The 15,444-nt window shown below is 30.4% G+C and overlaps 1 protein-coding gene across 5 annotated transcripts; it reads right to left on the reverse strand.

Moving 5' to 3' along the window:
• Positions 1–8,658: 8,658 nt before the first annotated feature.
• LOC112736843 (probable E3 ubiquitin-protein ligase ARI1) lies at positions 8,659–15,364 on the reverse strand. Of its 5 annotated transcripts, XM_025786480.3 has the most exons (8): positions 12,219–12,661; positions 11,633–11,665; positions 11,249–11,528; positions 10,619–11,099; positions 9,986–10,531; positions 9,778–9,911; positions 9,542–9,579; positions 8,659–9,290 (listed from the first exon to the last, which is right to left on the reverse strand). In XM_025786480.3, exons 1-7 carry the CDS (start codon positions 12,342–12,344, stop codon positions 9,569–9,571), a joined length of 1,611 nt encoding a protein of 536 aa, XP_025642265.1. In that variant the 5' UTR covers positions 12,345–12,661; the 3' UTR covers positions 8,659–9,290; positions 9,542–9,568. The 5 variants fall into 5 exon arrangements, with proteins under 5 accessions (XP_025642265.1, XP_025642267.1, XP_025642264.1 ...); XM_025786482.3 differs by lacking the exon at positions 9,542–9,579 and having other exon boundaries at positions 12,219–15,364; XM_025786479.3 differs by lacking the exon at positions 9,542–9,579 and having other exon boundaries at positions 8,659–9,217; positions 12,219–12,682.
• Positions 15,365–15,444: the final 80 nt, after the last annotated feature.

Genomic DNA, 15,444 nt, shown 5'->3' on the forward strand with positions numbered 1-15,444 from the left:
GGGGGACGGGGGGTGGGGGTGGGGGTGGGGAGTTGGTTCAGGGAAGAAGAGGGGGGAAGGGGGAAGGCCGTTGCTCCAATTTGCCACTGCTGCTCATCGTCATTTGGTGGCTGGATCTCGTCGCTGCTCCTCTGGGCTCGGCGGAGGTGCTTGATGGCGGTGAATTCTGGTTCGAGACAAGAACAGGGGAAGGCTCTGGTGGTGAGTCGAGGGAGGAGAAGAGGTCGCGCTGTGATGGTGGCACTAGGGTAGCGCGAAGAGAGAAGAAGAAAAGGGTTGTGGCGCTGTGATGGCGGATCGGCACTGTGATGGCTGTGATGGCGGTTTCGGGTGGCTCGTCGGCTTCTGCTTCTGCTTCCATTCTTCTTCTGCTTCTGTTTCATTCTACTTTTGCTTCTATTATGTTGTTGATTTTTTATTATTGTTGCTTCTGCTTCTGATTGATTATATTGTTTCATTATTATTGTTGTTGTTCTGCTCCTGCTTTTGTTTCTGTTCTTGCTCCTGCTTCTGCTTGATTTTATTGTTGATTCATTGTTGTTGTTGTTGTTGTCCTGCTCCTGTTTCTACTTAATTACATTGTTGATTCATTGTTGTTGTTGTTTCTAGTTCTGTTTCTGCTTCTGCTTGTGTTTGTGCTTGTGCTTCTGTTTCTGTTTGTGCTTGATTTTGGAGAAAAAGGAGAAAGGGCATTTTGGTCAATTTTAAAACTAAGTTAAACTTTTGGGACCATTTTGTAGCAAAAAAATGTCGGAAACAAAATAAAATTTTGGACTCTACGTTAGGAACCAAAATCATACTTAACTATTAAAAAATCTAATAAAATCTTATGTATTGATGAACACTAAAGTATAATAAGAAACTTAATAATAATAGTTAGAACTTGGCAAGTTTTAATTTGACTTTATATTAAAGTATAATAAGACTCTTGATTGTTAATTATTTATATAAAAACAAAGTTTACCTACTAATTAGACTACTAGAACCTTTATCCTCCTACTACAATGGGAGATGAAACCGTTGGCTTAATAACTTTACCACCTACTCTTAACCGGTTCGCATGGAAAGCTCACTACTCAGGCCAGTAAGGTAAGGCAGCAATAATTATTATTAGTTACTAATTTTGGCTAAAGACTTAAAATGATAAATAAACAAACTGCTCCTCTAGGTAGACAATAAAAAATTTGAATAATGTGTCGGTCCAATAAAATTTAAAAAATAAATAAAATATTCTACTCAAATTACCCAATTAAAAAAATTCTATTTAGTAATTCAAAAAATGTAACCATCCATTATATTCTAATTTATCAAAGCACCAATTTTTCTCCCAAATCCTCTACCGTCTTCGTCGTCGCTTGGTCGCCAACCAGCCCATTGTCACCGTCGAGATCTTTCTCACCGTTGCTGGTTCGTCAACAAGGACCCTCATCGACACTTAAGGATAACCATCCACTTAAAGATAAAAATAATCATCTGCATACTTAGTGAATTGAACATTTAACATATTTTAATTGTGTTTAACTAAACCCATTCCAATCAAATAACCATCCATATAAGAATTAAAATAACCATCCGCATACCTACTAAAATGACAATATAACCATAATATGAAACTAACCATCTACATCTAAAAATAGAACTTCCACCACTTATCTTGTTGGATTGTTGACCATCCACAATGCATAAATTGATAAAGTTGCCACCTAAAAAGGAGGAATTGCCACTCCTTAATAAGGATGGGGATTAGAAACTCCATCACTAATAGCGGATTCCATCAACAATTACGAGAGGGGAAGGCACGCGTTGCTATTCGTGGCTATGTCTGAAGCGACTGCGGATGGACAACAGTGCGGGTAAGGTTGCGCCAATCTGGGCGTGTGAGTGCGGTGGCGTCGGCACGGGTTGCGGAGGAGGAGGGGCTGCGGAACAGGGTGAGTCTACAGCGTCGTGCACAGGCAACAGTGTTGGGATCGTGTCTGAACGGCGTTACAGGAAAACAACGTCGTTGTGTTCCGTCGGAGATGTGCCTTCGGCATCGATGACGAGTATTGGGCGTGCACCGGAATTCAACGACGGCAAGTTTTGGGGGAGGGGTCGACAATAAGAGATTACGGTGAAATTGGAAGTAACTGTCAATAGTTTGAATGTGCTTAATTGCTAATCTTAATTTTTCAAAATTTGAATTCTAAAATTAAATAATTAATTAAGATTCTGATTTTTAATTCCTGCTACACATACAAGCCTTTTTGGCTTACAAGCTATACAAGTTGGTCCAAGTCCAAGAAAAAACACGCGCACCACTCCTTCAAAATCGAGCGTCCAACGCGTTCCTTAATCACTCTTCCACAACACGTTCGTTATGTCGCACTCTTCCTCTTCTTCCTCAATCAAAACGCAAACCGTCAAGATATCGAAACAAACTACGATTCTGCAGAAACGTTCTAACTCGTCACAAAGAGTAGAAGAAATCAAGAAGAAAAGATACAAATCTCCATAAAAAATCACCAGAAAAAACGAAGAAACATTATTCAAGGTACTGTTTTACTGCTATTCTAGGTTTTTTTTCTAGATTGTCTTTGCCATGTGCCTCATCCTTAACCAGCAAAACATTAAAAGCTATCTCCCCCATATTTTGGGTGTTGGGTGTATTTCTTAAATTCTTTGGGTGTATTTCTATAATCCTTTGGGTGTATTTCTGTAACCGTTTGGGTGTATTTCTGAAGTTCCATTATCTTCAAAACAATTTCAAAGCTTGATTTCAGAAACCATGAAAATCGAAAAAAACACGAAGCAAGAAGGAGATCCAACAAATTTGGCAAGAAATTCGAAAAAAGAAACGAAATCTTTTGAAAAATGGAAGTTATATATTTGTGCGTTAATTGATTTGAATTGATTTAAAAGTCTATTAAAGAGGCACGTAAAGCAGCGGGTTTAGTGAGTTTTATTCTCTTCAAACTTAAAAACTTGTAAGCGCAAAACACTTGTATGTAGAGATTAATCCTTAAATTTATTGTTCACTATTCTCATTGTCATCCTATACCTTTCTATAAACGAAAGAGTAATGTTCTCAAATTATTAAATTGCGCATAAAGTGTTCTTCAAATTCGTTAACAACAAAAATACTCTCAATATTTTACAAGCATGACTAAAAGGTCTTAATATTTGTATTCTTAAATCAAGTATCGCAGGTTCAAATCTTGTTTTGTGTAATGTGTATGCAGCAACTCATTGATCCGAGACAAACATTAAATAGAGCTCAAATTTATAACGAATTAATTCTTGACGGGCTGAATTAAAAAATACCATAAAAAAAATATTTGTATTCTTAAAATTCAGTTTTTTTTTTTTTTACGTTTTTTAACTTTTTGTTAATGACAAAACATATTTAAAAAATGAAAAAAATTTAGAGATCGAACTTTTGTCCAATTTTTTACATGCACATTTTAAATAGTTATTTAAATATCACAAAATTTTAAATTGAATGTTCAAACGGTTTGTCAAATACAAAAATAATCTCTATTTATAAAAAAGTACTTTTAATAATTTTTATTGCACTTTAAAAGATTTCAAATGTATTTTTATCGTGTTAACAAATTTAAAAGATATTGTTATCAATTTTATAATTCAGATACATATATTTAATAGTTTACTCTAAACAAAAATAAAAAGGATGTTCATAATTATAAAAATTTATGGTTTATTTTACAAATATCTCAAGATAAATAAAAAGAATTTGTTATGGTACCATCTTTTTTTTTATAAGAGACTAATATTGGCACAGGGAAAAAAAAAATTTAAGTCAGTTTTATTTTCAAATAGAAATATTCTTTCTTTTCTTTTTAAACAGATTTTTTTCAATATTTTCATATTTATTTTAATTATAAAATAATTACCTAACAACACATAATGATTTTAAATACAAAGAAAATTTATCATAATATAAGATAAAATATGGTCATGTTTGCACCATATATTATATATAGGAAAAAATTTTAAGTGTATCGAGAACATTAGTGTTCTAGTTGTTTTAACTGTTGATTTTAATTAATATATATTATATATATTTTTTATAATTCAGATCAACAGTTAAAATAACTGAAACACCGGTGTTTTCGGTACACTTAAAACTCTTCCTATATATAGAATTATAGTGTTAGCCTAAAGGCTTGACCCCTCCACCATATGAAGATGGGGGAGAATTGAAGAAGAAAATATATTAAGACTGGTGACAAGTTATGAAAAGGGAGACGCACTTAAAAGGAAAAAGAAAAGCATATATCCTCAAAAGGGCTGAAAGGTTTATTTGTCAAAGTTAAGAAGCAGTGTTATTACTTATTAGATTGTTATGAAATGACTGGTTTTGGTGGGAGATAGATAGCAAAGATATTTGGATACAACTAATTCTTCCATGCATTGTCAATGCCTTTGGTTTGGTGGGAGAAAAAAAGAAAAAAAGTTTATTGCCTTTTGTGTCATTAATATTGGAGAGGGTGCCATACATGTAGGGATATAAATTAAAGTAACACATAAAATAATGTGTCTACTGTTTATGTGTACTGTAAATAGTAAATACAGACATGGGTAGCATAATTGATATTTATTTTATTAATAATCTGGTTATGTGCATATAGACATAATTACATTAGGCAAAAGAAATGCTTGTTCAACACACATGCATAACCATCATTTTAATACTTTGCTTCAAAATGTTATTCATTCACTATTCACTCTCCATGTATAAATGAAGTGAATGACAAAAGAAATTAACAATATAGTCATGCACGCACAATATATATGTATGAATTTAATTTTGATACACTGTGAGTATAAAATAGTTTTATACGTATATTTAATTACATAATATTATTTTAGTAAAAATAACTATTTTTTATATTAATCGTATGAATGATCATTCAAAAAACGGTAATTGATAGATTATGTAAAAAGCTTTACACTTTTATACTACCAGGACATCAACATTAACTCTATCTATATACATACGATAATGATAGACAAAAAAAATAGTCATAATTTGTCTTATTTAATATTCATTAATTATTATTATAATTAGTGAATACTAAATAAAATAAATTATGGTTGATTTTGACTAATTTTATTTGTTATTAAATATTTTCTATTTATATATATAAAAATATTTAGTAACTAAAGAAAATCAGCCAAAAATACCCATAACTTGTCTTATTTAATATTCATTAATTATTGCACTATTTTTTTAATTTAGACTTTAATTTATTGATGATAATCTTGCATTTCCATTAGTATTTCCTCATGTTGGGATGGTGCCATAAAAAAAATGGTGTGAGTCAATAGTTAACACATGAACTACCTCAATTATGGAGCATGCAAATTGATTTTTAATTAAAAGAGGAAACTGACAGACATACTTGTGATTTTAATCACACAAACCAGCAGGGCAGAGGTTTACTTCTATTTAACAATCCAAAACAAACAAATATTCTACTAATTTCAAAACCTTAGAAACAGTGCAACATAACCCTAACTAAGATATTACTATGAGGCTCGGCTATAATAAAATAATTTTACCTAGGAAAAGTATAGGTAACCAAGTGTGTAATCAGCCAAGAATTAAACAACTCAATTAATTATAATTATTAATAATTAATTTTAAATTTTTAAATTCAAAATTTAAATAATTAAAAACTGATTAAGTAAACCTAATTAAAAACTATAAAAACCTTCTCTTTCTACATCTCTAATACAAAAAATTTGAAAAATACATTAAAAAACATCTATTTAATATAAAAAAGAAATATCATAATGCTTAGCAAAAGAAACATCTATATATATCAATTTACTTTTATTAAGACGAGTTTCAAGATCCAATTTATTAAAGAGTTGGCAGAAATTGGCTGGACCCTAATTGATTCCTTAACAAAATTCTTTTAACATATATCTTAAAACATAATAATAGGTACCAGTATAAAAAATTGGAAGGTCAATTAGAACTTACAAAATAGGAACAAAAATTGAGGCACAAGATAGAGGGCAGGGTTTAGAGTATTGGATTTTGGAGTTTGTTAGTTATAGAGGCACAAACATCAATATGATAATTTATTACATTAGTCATTAATATGTAAAGAGTGTCATTTCATTAATGAGTTTGAGTAACTGCACCTTTCATAATTCATAGTATTAGAATCAATGCATGTTGGGGTTTGTAACATTTTACTATATAACCATAACCATGCATGTCAGAAGGGGAGCGAAGTTTCTTTCAACAAAACAGAATCTTTGTGTTGAGATTGATGCCACTAATAAGGCTGTGTTTGTGTGAGACATAAAACCAATAAACCATACAAACTCAAAATCTTTGCATATACAAGATACGAAATATTTGATAATAAAAAAATTTTAATTAAAAATAATTAATTTTTTTTAAATTAGGAGTGAGATTCGAACTCGCGACTTTTAGATAAGTATGAAAAAATTATGTCATTTAAAATTTTGAACTATAATTCATTGACATTTAATATTTATTAATTATTATTAAAATTAATAAATATTAAATAAGATAAATTTTAACTATTTTTTATCTTTTTAAAATTAATGCATAATATAAAACTCAATTTAGTTACTGAATTTTAATTTAATAATTATTTTAATTTTTAGTTATTCATAGTTAGCTATCAAGTATTTTGATAATTAAATTGATAATATATTATAAAAAATTAAAAGATTAAAATCGAATATGTTTAAAATTTAAGGATCAAACTAATTATGTTTACATTTTCTATTTTTTTATCTTTGAAAATAACATAATATATAATGTAGGGTTTTGTTTAATAACACCGTAAAGCGCAAAAAATTATTGAAAAAATAAATTTTTTATAAGTTTAATACATTAAATATATAAAAAAATAAAAAAGAAATTATTATTATCTCCGTTAAGTTCCCTAAAATTATGTTTTAGCTAAATTCTATAATATATTATAGTATTTATTATCAAATTAAGATTTTTCTATATGAAAACAAGTTAAAATGAATTTTTCTTTTTAATAAGCAACAGGCATAAAAGTCCAAAGACTTCTACTTCTCCATAGTTTAAGAATTCATAATTAATCCTTGAAAGTTTAAACTCTTTGTTTTTCGAAAAAACATAAATCACTACTCATACATAATCGGTGATACCGATATTTGCGAAGTTATAAGAACCTATTTTAAAATTTAGATAAGCTACCGAATTATTTAATTGTATTGTTTCATTGTTTGTTAGAGCTAAGCATTACCGATTAACATCTTTTGCAAAATATAATAGCCGATGATATATGACAATATATCTTCTTAATTATCTTTTTAATTATTTTTTAATATTTAAATGAATAAAAATTTAAATACAAAAATATTATATAAACACTAATAATCAATTATCAAATCAATTATTATATATTTAGATATAAATATATACATTTTATACACTTTTAATGTATATTTTATATTTAATATATATTTTATAAAAAAAATTAATTTAATAACTAATTTTTAGTATTTACCTAATATAGTTGATTCAAATATATGTGTTATCTTTTAAAAACATCAAAAAGATAAAATATTAAAAAATTTAAAAATTAAGAAGATAATTAAGAGAATGTGTTAGAAGTTCTAATTATTTTTTCATAACTAATTATAGTTATTTATTTACATTATTTCTATACCATTATTATCATAACTCCTTTTTTTTAGCGATTAAGTTACTTTTCAGTTAGAGTATTTTGTACTTTGAACTTTTCTTTAGTAATTTTACCCTAACTACCTTCCTAATCACAAGTAAAATATCTTTGTTTCAGATCTAAACAAAACATGAAGAATTGTTCTATGAAGATATAATCTCGCTATAAGTTGTTGACTTATTCTTAAAGCAGTTGCAACCAAAACCTAGCCTCTTTCCTATTGCTTGGGCTAAAAGCCTTAAATAAAGGGACCAACTCACCAAAGAAATTAACTTAATTTATTACTAATTAATATGGACAATACTATAATATACTAACCAAAACTTACAGCATCATGCACAGAAAACAATCTAATGATTCAAAGTTCTTAGTATATGACTAAAACATATTAAATTTCTTTAGTATGTTGTGCACCAAATTTAACTTAACATATATCTAACTTTAGCCCTCCTTATATGGTTGGTTGAAGTGATTAATAAATGTATATCAATCTAGAAACCAAATAGTTCTCTTTCTTAAGGCCTCTTTTTTGGTTGCCCACGGTATTTCCAAATTCGACAGGTCAAGGACTAATTCGTCGCGGATCTAAACTCCATTTAAGGGTCTGCCGCTGGCCAATAGGTTGCTGCATGCACAAGACGGGATTCAAACCCCCGACACTTGCTTAAGCGGACGAGTGAGCTGACCACTCGACCAACCCAAGTTGGTTTTCTTAAGGCCTCTTTAGGTGTTCTGCTTTGTGTTTTCCATTTTGGGTTGAATTCATTGTATTTAAACATAACAAAAACTGTTCTTTTTTTTAGGATGAAATAGAAAGCGAGAGAAAGCACGGTTTGCAAGAAAACTTTTGAGAATCAGATGATGATCCATGAACTGGAAACCAGTTGTAATTGCTAGAATTTTGAAAAAAAGTAGCTTTATCTTAACATCTAAGTTACTTAGAAACGCATAAGAAAAATAAGTGAAGTTACCTTCACTTGTAACTCCCATCATAATAAGTTACTGAATAAAGCATCCTAGAAGTTGTCCTCAAGGGTGCTAGAAACCCAAGTAGACATTTACATAAAAGAGAAAAAAAAAACTATTAGTAAATAAATGCCCCCCAAGGCTAGCTATATACAATGCTAGAATTCCAAACATATAAAAAAAAAAGGTAGAAGATGGCTTAAGTAGGAAATAAAGATGGAATCATATCTCTGCAGAGACATGCCCAAAATAAAGTTATGAAGCAAAATAATAAAAAACGGGTAATTTTCCAAAGTGATTAACTCCATCAAAGCAGCAAAGTAATGCATTTCATGTTAGGCCTGTGCATCTCTGTATGGTGATGGTGGTCATTTATAAGGTGTCTTCCTTCCAAAGTCAATTTCTGTCTACAAACTCTGCTGGTAAGTTTAGATCAAAAAACGCGCCTCCAAGGCCCTCTTTCCTAGCGCGCTTGCGAGAAGAGCATCCACTATCGTCTGAGCTCCCTGATCCGGAAGGCCTATCGAGTTCTGCTGTTACACCTACGCTTGCAGCATATATACAATAATCCTTTTTCACTAAGTAACATTTCTGATGAGCATCCACAAAGTCAAACTGAAGAAAAGATATATAAGAATATTCATAACACTATATAACACAATGAAGTTCAAAACATTAAATAGCTAGTCAGGTTGGCACAACATTTTGCATGCTATAACATTTTCTTCCATAGTAGACTGAAAGAAATGTATTCAATCATCTGCAAACGTTATGCACATCACACTCCTCAATTTGCTGGAAACGAAATTTTTATGTAAACAAGTGTTGATGCATAACCATGACTACTGAGGTAATATAGTAGATACCTCTATTTTTTCATGCAACTTTAGGTATTAAAAAATGGCTGCAACAAACCAAAACCATTAAACCATCAAAAACTAGTAGCTTATAACAAGTTAGAATAATCAATGGTTAACTCAAACTACTCATATGCACAGTTTGAAGTATTTTTATTGGTGGAATGAGATGAAGCTTCACATGTGGCTAATGCTAAGAGTCTGATTTGTATACTACTATTCAAGAAACTGCAATAGAAACTTACCGGTATTATTGGCCTCATTTGTCCAACAAACTGAAAGTTCTGATGCCTTCTCAATCCCCTTTGACTTGTATGGAGCAATGTTGTGAACACCAATATGGAGAGAACCCAGTAAATCATTCTCAATACACTCATACCTACATAAAATATCAGATTTCAGAATCATCAATGTCAAGTAATAATGAAGTACATTATTTAAAACAGCGCTCACATTTTTTGACAGAGTTTGTCAATGATAGTGGTCAGATTGATTATCTGCATCCTTATCTCCATGACTTTATCATCTTCAAAAGTTTCAAAAGGCTCCTCTAAAATTTTGGAGAGCTTTTCAACGTTTGCCTCAAGCTGCTGCTGCTGATCCTCAAACAAGTTCTGTTTTATTTCCCTTTGAGCTTCTGTCATTTCTTCCTTAAATAGCTCGTCACCAAACATGTAAAACGCAAATGCATATGAATATGATAGGACACGCCTAGATCTGAAAAGTCTAGAGAGCCCATTATTTACCCAACTATAATCCCTTAGCGTAGAATCTTTTTCTTCTGAGACAGCAATCTTCTCTTGTATAGTCTCCTTCAGTTTACTCTCAAGCTTAAAGGAATCTGTGTGAGCTTTGTAACGATTATGATAATGCATATAACGATACAGATCCCTCTTTGCCCGTTCAGCTGTTTTTTCTTGCTCTTTATAGCGACCACAGCTATGACCAGCAATGCTTGACCAGGTATGCTCTCGACCAGTAGCTCCACCACACAACCAACTGCACCAAAAAGGAAATGATTGTATTGAAAACATTATCAACAAACAAAGTTAAAAAACAAAATATCCTGTAGAGAGGAATACTGACCAAAAAGCTTGACCACAGATACAGCTAACCAAGTTACAACCACCATTTTTCTCGACCGGTTTGTGGCACTTTGGACAAGGCTTGGTATGAACTGTTATCCAATTAACAGTTTCTGATTCATCTCGACACTTTTTGGCCCAAAGCTCCCACATCAAACATGAGCATGGGGAATGTGCTTCTGACAAGCAACTAAAGCAAAACTGTAAACCACATGAACATTCTACCTCACACAATTCATCGTCCTCAACACGTATTGCATTCCCACAATGAGGCGTACTAGGACACCATTTAACTCTCTTGTTGTCTTCAATATAGGATTCAAGAAGAAAGCGTTCATATTTCTCTGCCATATCAGGGTGCTTTTTGCTGAGAAGAGTTCTGACAACAGCTTCATCACAAATGGAATAACATTTGTGTGCCATGCATCTGATTCGCTTACTTTGACCCTCATTTATCTTGACAATAAAATGCTCTGTCCAACCTGTAAAAATAGACACAAGCAGCCATCAAACTATTAAGCCATGCCATCCACCTCATAATCTTGTTAGAAGCTACATATTTTTCATATTTTACAAAGTCTGGGAGAAACAAAACACACGAGTCATAGTAACAAAACCAAACAACACTCACAGCCGTTGCAAAAACAGTGACCGCAGTCCATTTTTGTTGTTTCATCACTAGGAACATCTTCTATGCAAATTTCGCACATTATTGTCGAAGGAGCAGCTGACGAATTAGAGTCGCGATGTTCATCCACTGTAACACCAGCTTCAGAAAACAGAAAATGTTTTCCCCTATCTACATACACGGCAAACAACTTCTCCACATCCCAACGATGAAAAATAAGCAGGGTACGTGCATGTTGCTCCCTCACCGATAGCATGTCCATCACCCTGCGCAAATCCTCCTTCTGCATGAATGTTAGTATGAATGTTAATAAAACCAATAAACACAATATAGAATAATGGATCACAGTGAATGAATTCATCTTCATAATTTAATTTCTCGCATTACCTGTGCAGCTAGCAATGACTCCTTCGTAATCACCTGCAAGTGGCAAAGCAATTCAGCGGAACAAGGTAAGCGCAAGGAAAGGAAAATAACTCAGCTGCATGTAACAGTCACATATCACAGCAAAAGAATCACAACCAAGTTAACAGTTGGATTTCAAATAAACATACAATCATCACCACTATACAAAATCAACAAAGCACCGATCATTTGAAAACAAAGCAGCAAAAAATTCAACCAGTGAAATGTCCATTGTGCCAAACAAACACATTCCTAGTTCCGCAACATGTCCACCCCCAAAAAAAGAACCCCCCCCCCTCTCGAAAAAAAAAAACGATTCTAAAGCTCCTACCTTCAACAAAAATATTTTCGTATAAGATCATAGATAATGCATATAAGTAGAAATTCAAAACCCCAAAGACGTAAATCATCGCAAAAAAGAAACAGAAAACCACCGACATGGAAAAAGAAAAGACGGCTCCTTTGACATGAAATTGGGATTCAGAAACGAGACCCTAATCCCTATCGATTGAAAATTGGAGAAATAATGAAAAGGGGGTGATTGGGAATAATAAGGAATAAAGTTCACCTGAGTAGAGGGACCCTTAGAAGAGACTAATTGATAATCGTTATCATCGTTATCGAAGGCGTCGACGGAGTCCTCCGGATCGGAGTAACGGTATTCGTCATCGCTGCTGGCAGCGTAATCTTCCATTGATTGATCGCACAAACGAAGCAGAAACCCCAACGAAAGAAAACGCCGAAATTGTGAGTTGGTTGAGAAGGGTTAGGGATATGGATGGAATTGGGCGATCGGAAAGAGAAAAAAAGACGGAATAGAATCTCCGACGTGAACGCCGGCGAAAGAGAGAGGAGGTGGCAGCAGAGAAAAGAGAAGAGAAACACAGTCTCTCACCAAAGAGAGTCACAAAACACCACACACAACACACAACCTTTCCTTTTCCCCTACCTTCAATTTTTCTCACTCTAATATTATCATAATTAAATAATAGAATTTGAATTTAATTCTTTAATAATACTAGCAATTATAGTAATACTAATACATTCAGTCCACAGCTTATAATAATAATAAATAAATAAATAAAGTATTTTAGTTTGTGGGATTTTTTGTTGCCAATACTACCTAAAATCACCTCTAAATAATTTAATAAATGTAATTCATTGATTTTTAATAATAATTACAGTCAAATAAAGAGTTGGAAATAATAAAAGATTCAATTTTTATAATATTTAGTAGATATGTGTCATTTATCATTCAATTGTTTTCTTGATCTTTGTATATTTGAATGAAATATTTTTTTTTTCTGAAAAAAAATATATTTTTATTTCAGTTTTTTTGATATAGTTAGTTCCGTTTACACACTAATTGGAGATTAGTTAGGATTTTGTGCGTTCAGTTACAGTAATGAGTAATCCTTAGGAGAGATACCTTGACTATCTCTTTGAGTCTTTTTGTACACAACAAACAAGTTTTGTAACAGGGTCTGAAACTATAAGGCAGCGTTTGGTAGAGAGAGAGAGACTGAAAGACTGAGACTGAGAGACAGAGGCTAAGAGACAGAGATCGAAATAAATTTTAGTATTTTGTTTGACGTAAAGTGAGAGACAGAAATTGAAACAAGAATAAAATTCTAATTTAATTTGCACAAAAGATAAAATTGGAATTAATTAATTGAAATGAGGGTATTTTAAGTATAAAATGTTATTAAAATTTCAGTTTCCGTCTCTAAAAATTTCAGTTCCCTATGTCCCTACTTTTTGGAGGTACTGAAATACTGAAATTTTATGGACAGAGACAGAAATTTTAGTATCAGTCTCTGAACCAACAAACATGATACTGTGTCTCAGTCTCTGTCTCAGTCTCAGTACTTCAAAACAGACGCTACCTAAGCAATTAAGCATATTTAGATCAATTTGAATTTTTTTAAATAAATAAAATAAATATAAATATTTTATTTACTAAAATAAATAATTTTTAGCATTTTTATGAAAATCTATCCCATATACTTATTTCGTTTCAATTTACAGTGTAAATGAAATAGGTGTATTATTATAAAAAATATTACGATTAAAACAATATTAATTTAATTTTAATTTTTAAATTAATTCAATTTTTAAAAATTATATCTTAAAATTCTACTTTACGTATTTAAAATTAATGATTTTAAATTGTCCATTTGAAATCAGTACATTGTTTTTTTAAAACCCAACATATTTGAATTAGTACTCAAATGGGTTGATTTTTAAGAAAATAATGGATTGATTTCTAAGAAAATAATGTATTGAACAATTTCAAATCACTAATTTTAAATACGTAGGGTAAGATATATTTTTTAAAAATTAGATTAATTTAAAAATAAAAATAAATTTGATATTATTTTAATCATAATTTTTTTTTATAATAATACATTTATTTCGTTTACCGTGTAAATGAAATATACACGTCACTTATTTACTGTAAACGAAATACGTGTATTATTATTTCATTGAAACAACATAAAAAATGTGATAAATTTTTGTAAAAATGTTATAAATTATTTATTTTAATAAATAAAATATTTATTTTATTTATTGAAAAAAATTCGATTAATTTAGTCTTGAATAGATCCAATGATAATTTAGGAATTTTTACTTGAATAAAATAAAAAAAAATCTAATTACACAATTTACATATAAAAAAAAAAAAAGCACAAACACATGTAACCAAAATTGCCTTGAAAAATTGTATAATTATATTTTATTTATGTTTAAAAAAAGAACTATAGTTTGGCCCTTTACGCTGCTACTTACACTATATCATTATTTCTTTAATCCTTATATAAACTATGTTTATCCTTGTGTCCCAAGTAATAAATAGTAACATAATCTTAATTGATTACAACCATAAATATGAAATATTTAGCTTTAGCATAATTCAACTTTAAATATAATCAAAAGTAGAGTATTGAGTATAATATAAGATAAAAAATAATTAAAAATCCTAACTCATTTTTTCAATTATCTTTCAAATTCTAAATACAAAAGAAAAAAAAAAAAAAAAGAAACCTTTTTTATCTTTTAAATTTTCAGCATACATTTAAGTCTTACATACTTAACTACTAGAGAAGAGTAATTACCAAACCGTTAGTGATCCTAATAATTTCTCACACACTATTTTTATATCTATTTAAAATTAAAAAGTTTAATATTTCAACTTAAGATGGCTTCATTCACATTCCACGGAACAGAATTTTAATTATGTTATGGGTTCGTTTAAAATTATCCCTAACCAATAACCACATATAGAAATATATATTTGAGTAATATTACATATTCAACAAATATTATTATTTTAGATTAGTATTTAATCAGTAATAATTTATATCTATATTTACAAAAATTTGTACACAAAAAATATATAATTTATATTTATGTTGATCAAAATTTGCACATATGTTTTTTAGAATTTATACACATAAATTAGTAAAATATATTTGTTAAAAATAATTTAATATTTACACTAATCAAATAATAGTCACCAATAAGTTATAACTCAAATGATATAGTTTTTCTATACTCATCTAAGAGGTTGCGAATTCATTAGTGGAACCCAAAAGTTTCTCTATATATTTAGCATCTCATTAATTTATTTTATTATACTCTTGTAAACAAGTTTGATTATTGCCAATGAGTAATAGCTCAAATGGCATAGACTCTCCATACTCAATTAAGATGTTGCGGGTTTGAGTCTCCTATCTTTCCAAATAGTCAATGAGTAATAGCTCAAATGACATAGTCTCCCCATACTCAATTAA

This window comes from Arachis hypogaea, chromosome 13 (genome assembly GCF_003086295.3).
Source record: "Arachis hypogaea cultivar Tifrunner chromosome 13, arahy.Tifrunner.gnm2.J5K5, whole genome shotgun sequence".
Taxonomy (NCBI): Eukaryota; Viridiplantae; Streptophyta; class Magnoliopsida; order Fabales; family Fabaceae; genus Arachis; species Arachis hypogaea.

Excerpts from the sequence above, each read along its gene's own strand:
- LOC112736843 (XM_025786479.3), bottom strand. The coding sequence starts at position 12,344 with ATGGAAGATTACGCTGCCAGCAGCGATGACGAATACCGTTACTCCGAT. Across the intron at positions 11,666-12,218 it reads CTAAGGGTCCCTCTACTCAG|GTGATTACGAAGGAGTCATT; the intron begins GTGAACTTTATT and ends TGCCACTTGCAG. Across the intron at positions 10,532-10,618 it reads ATCTGTGGTCAAGCTTTTTG|TTGGTTGTGTGGTGGAGCTA; the intron begins GTCAGTATTCCT and ends TTTTTGGTGCAG.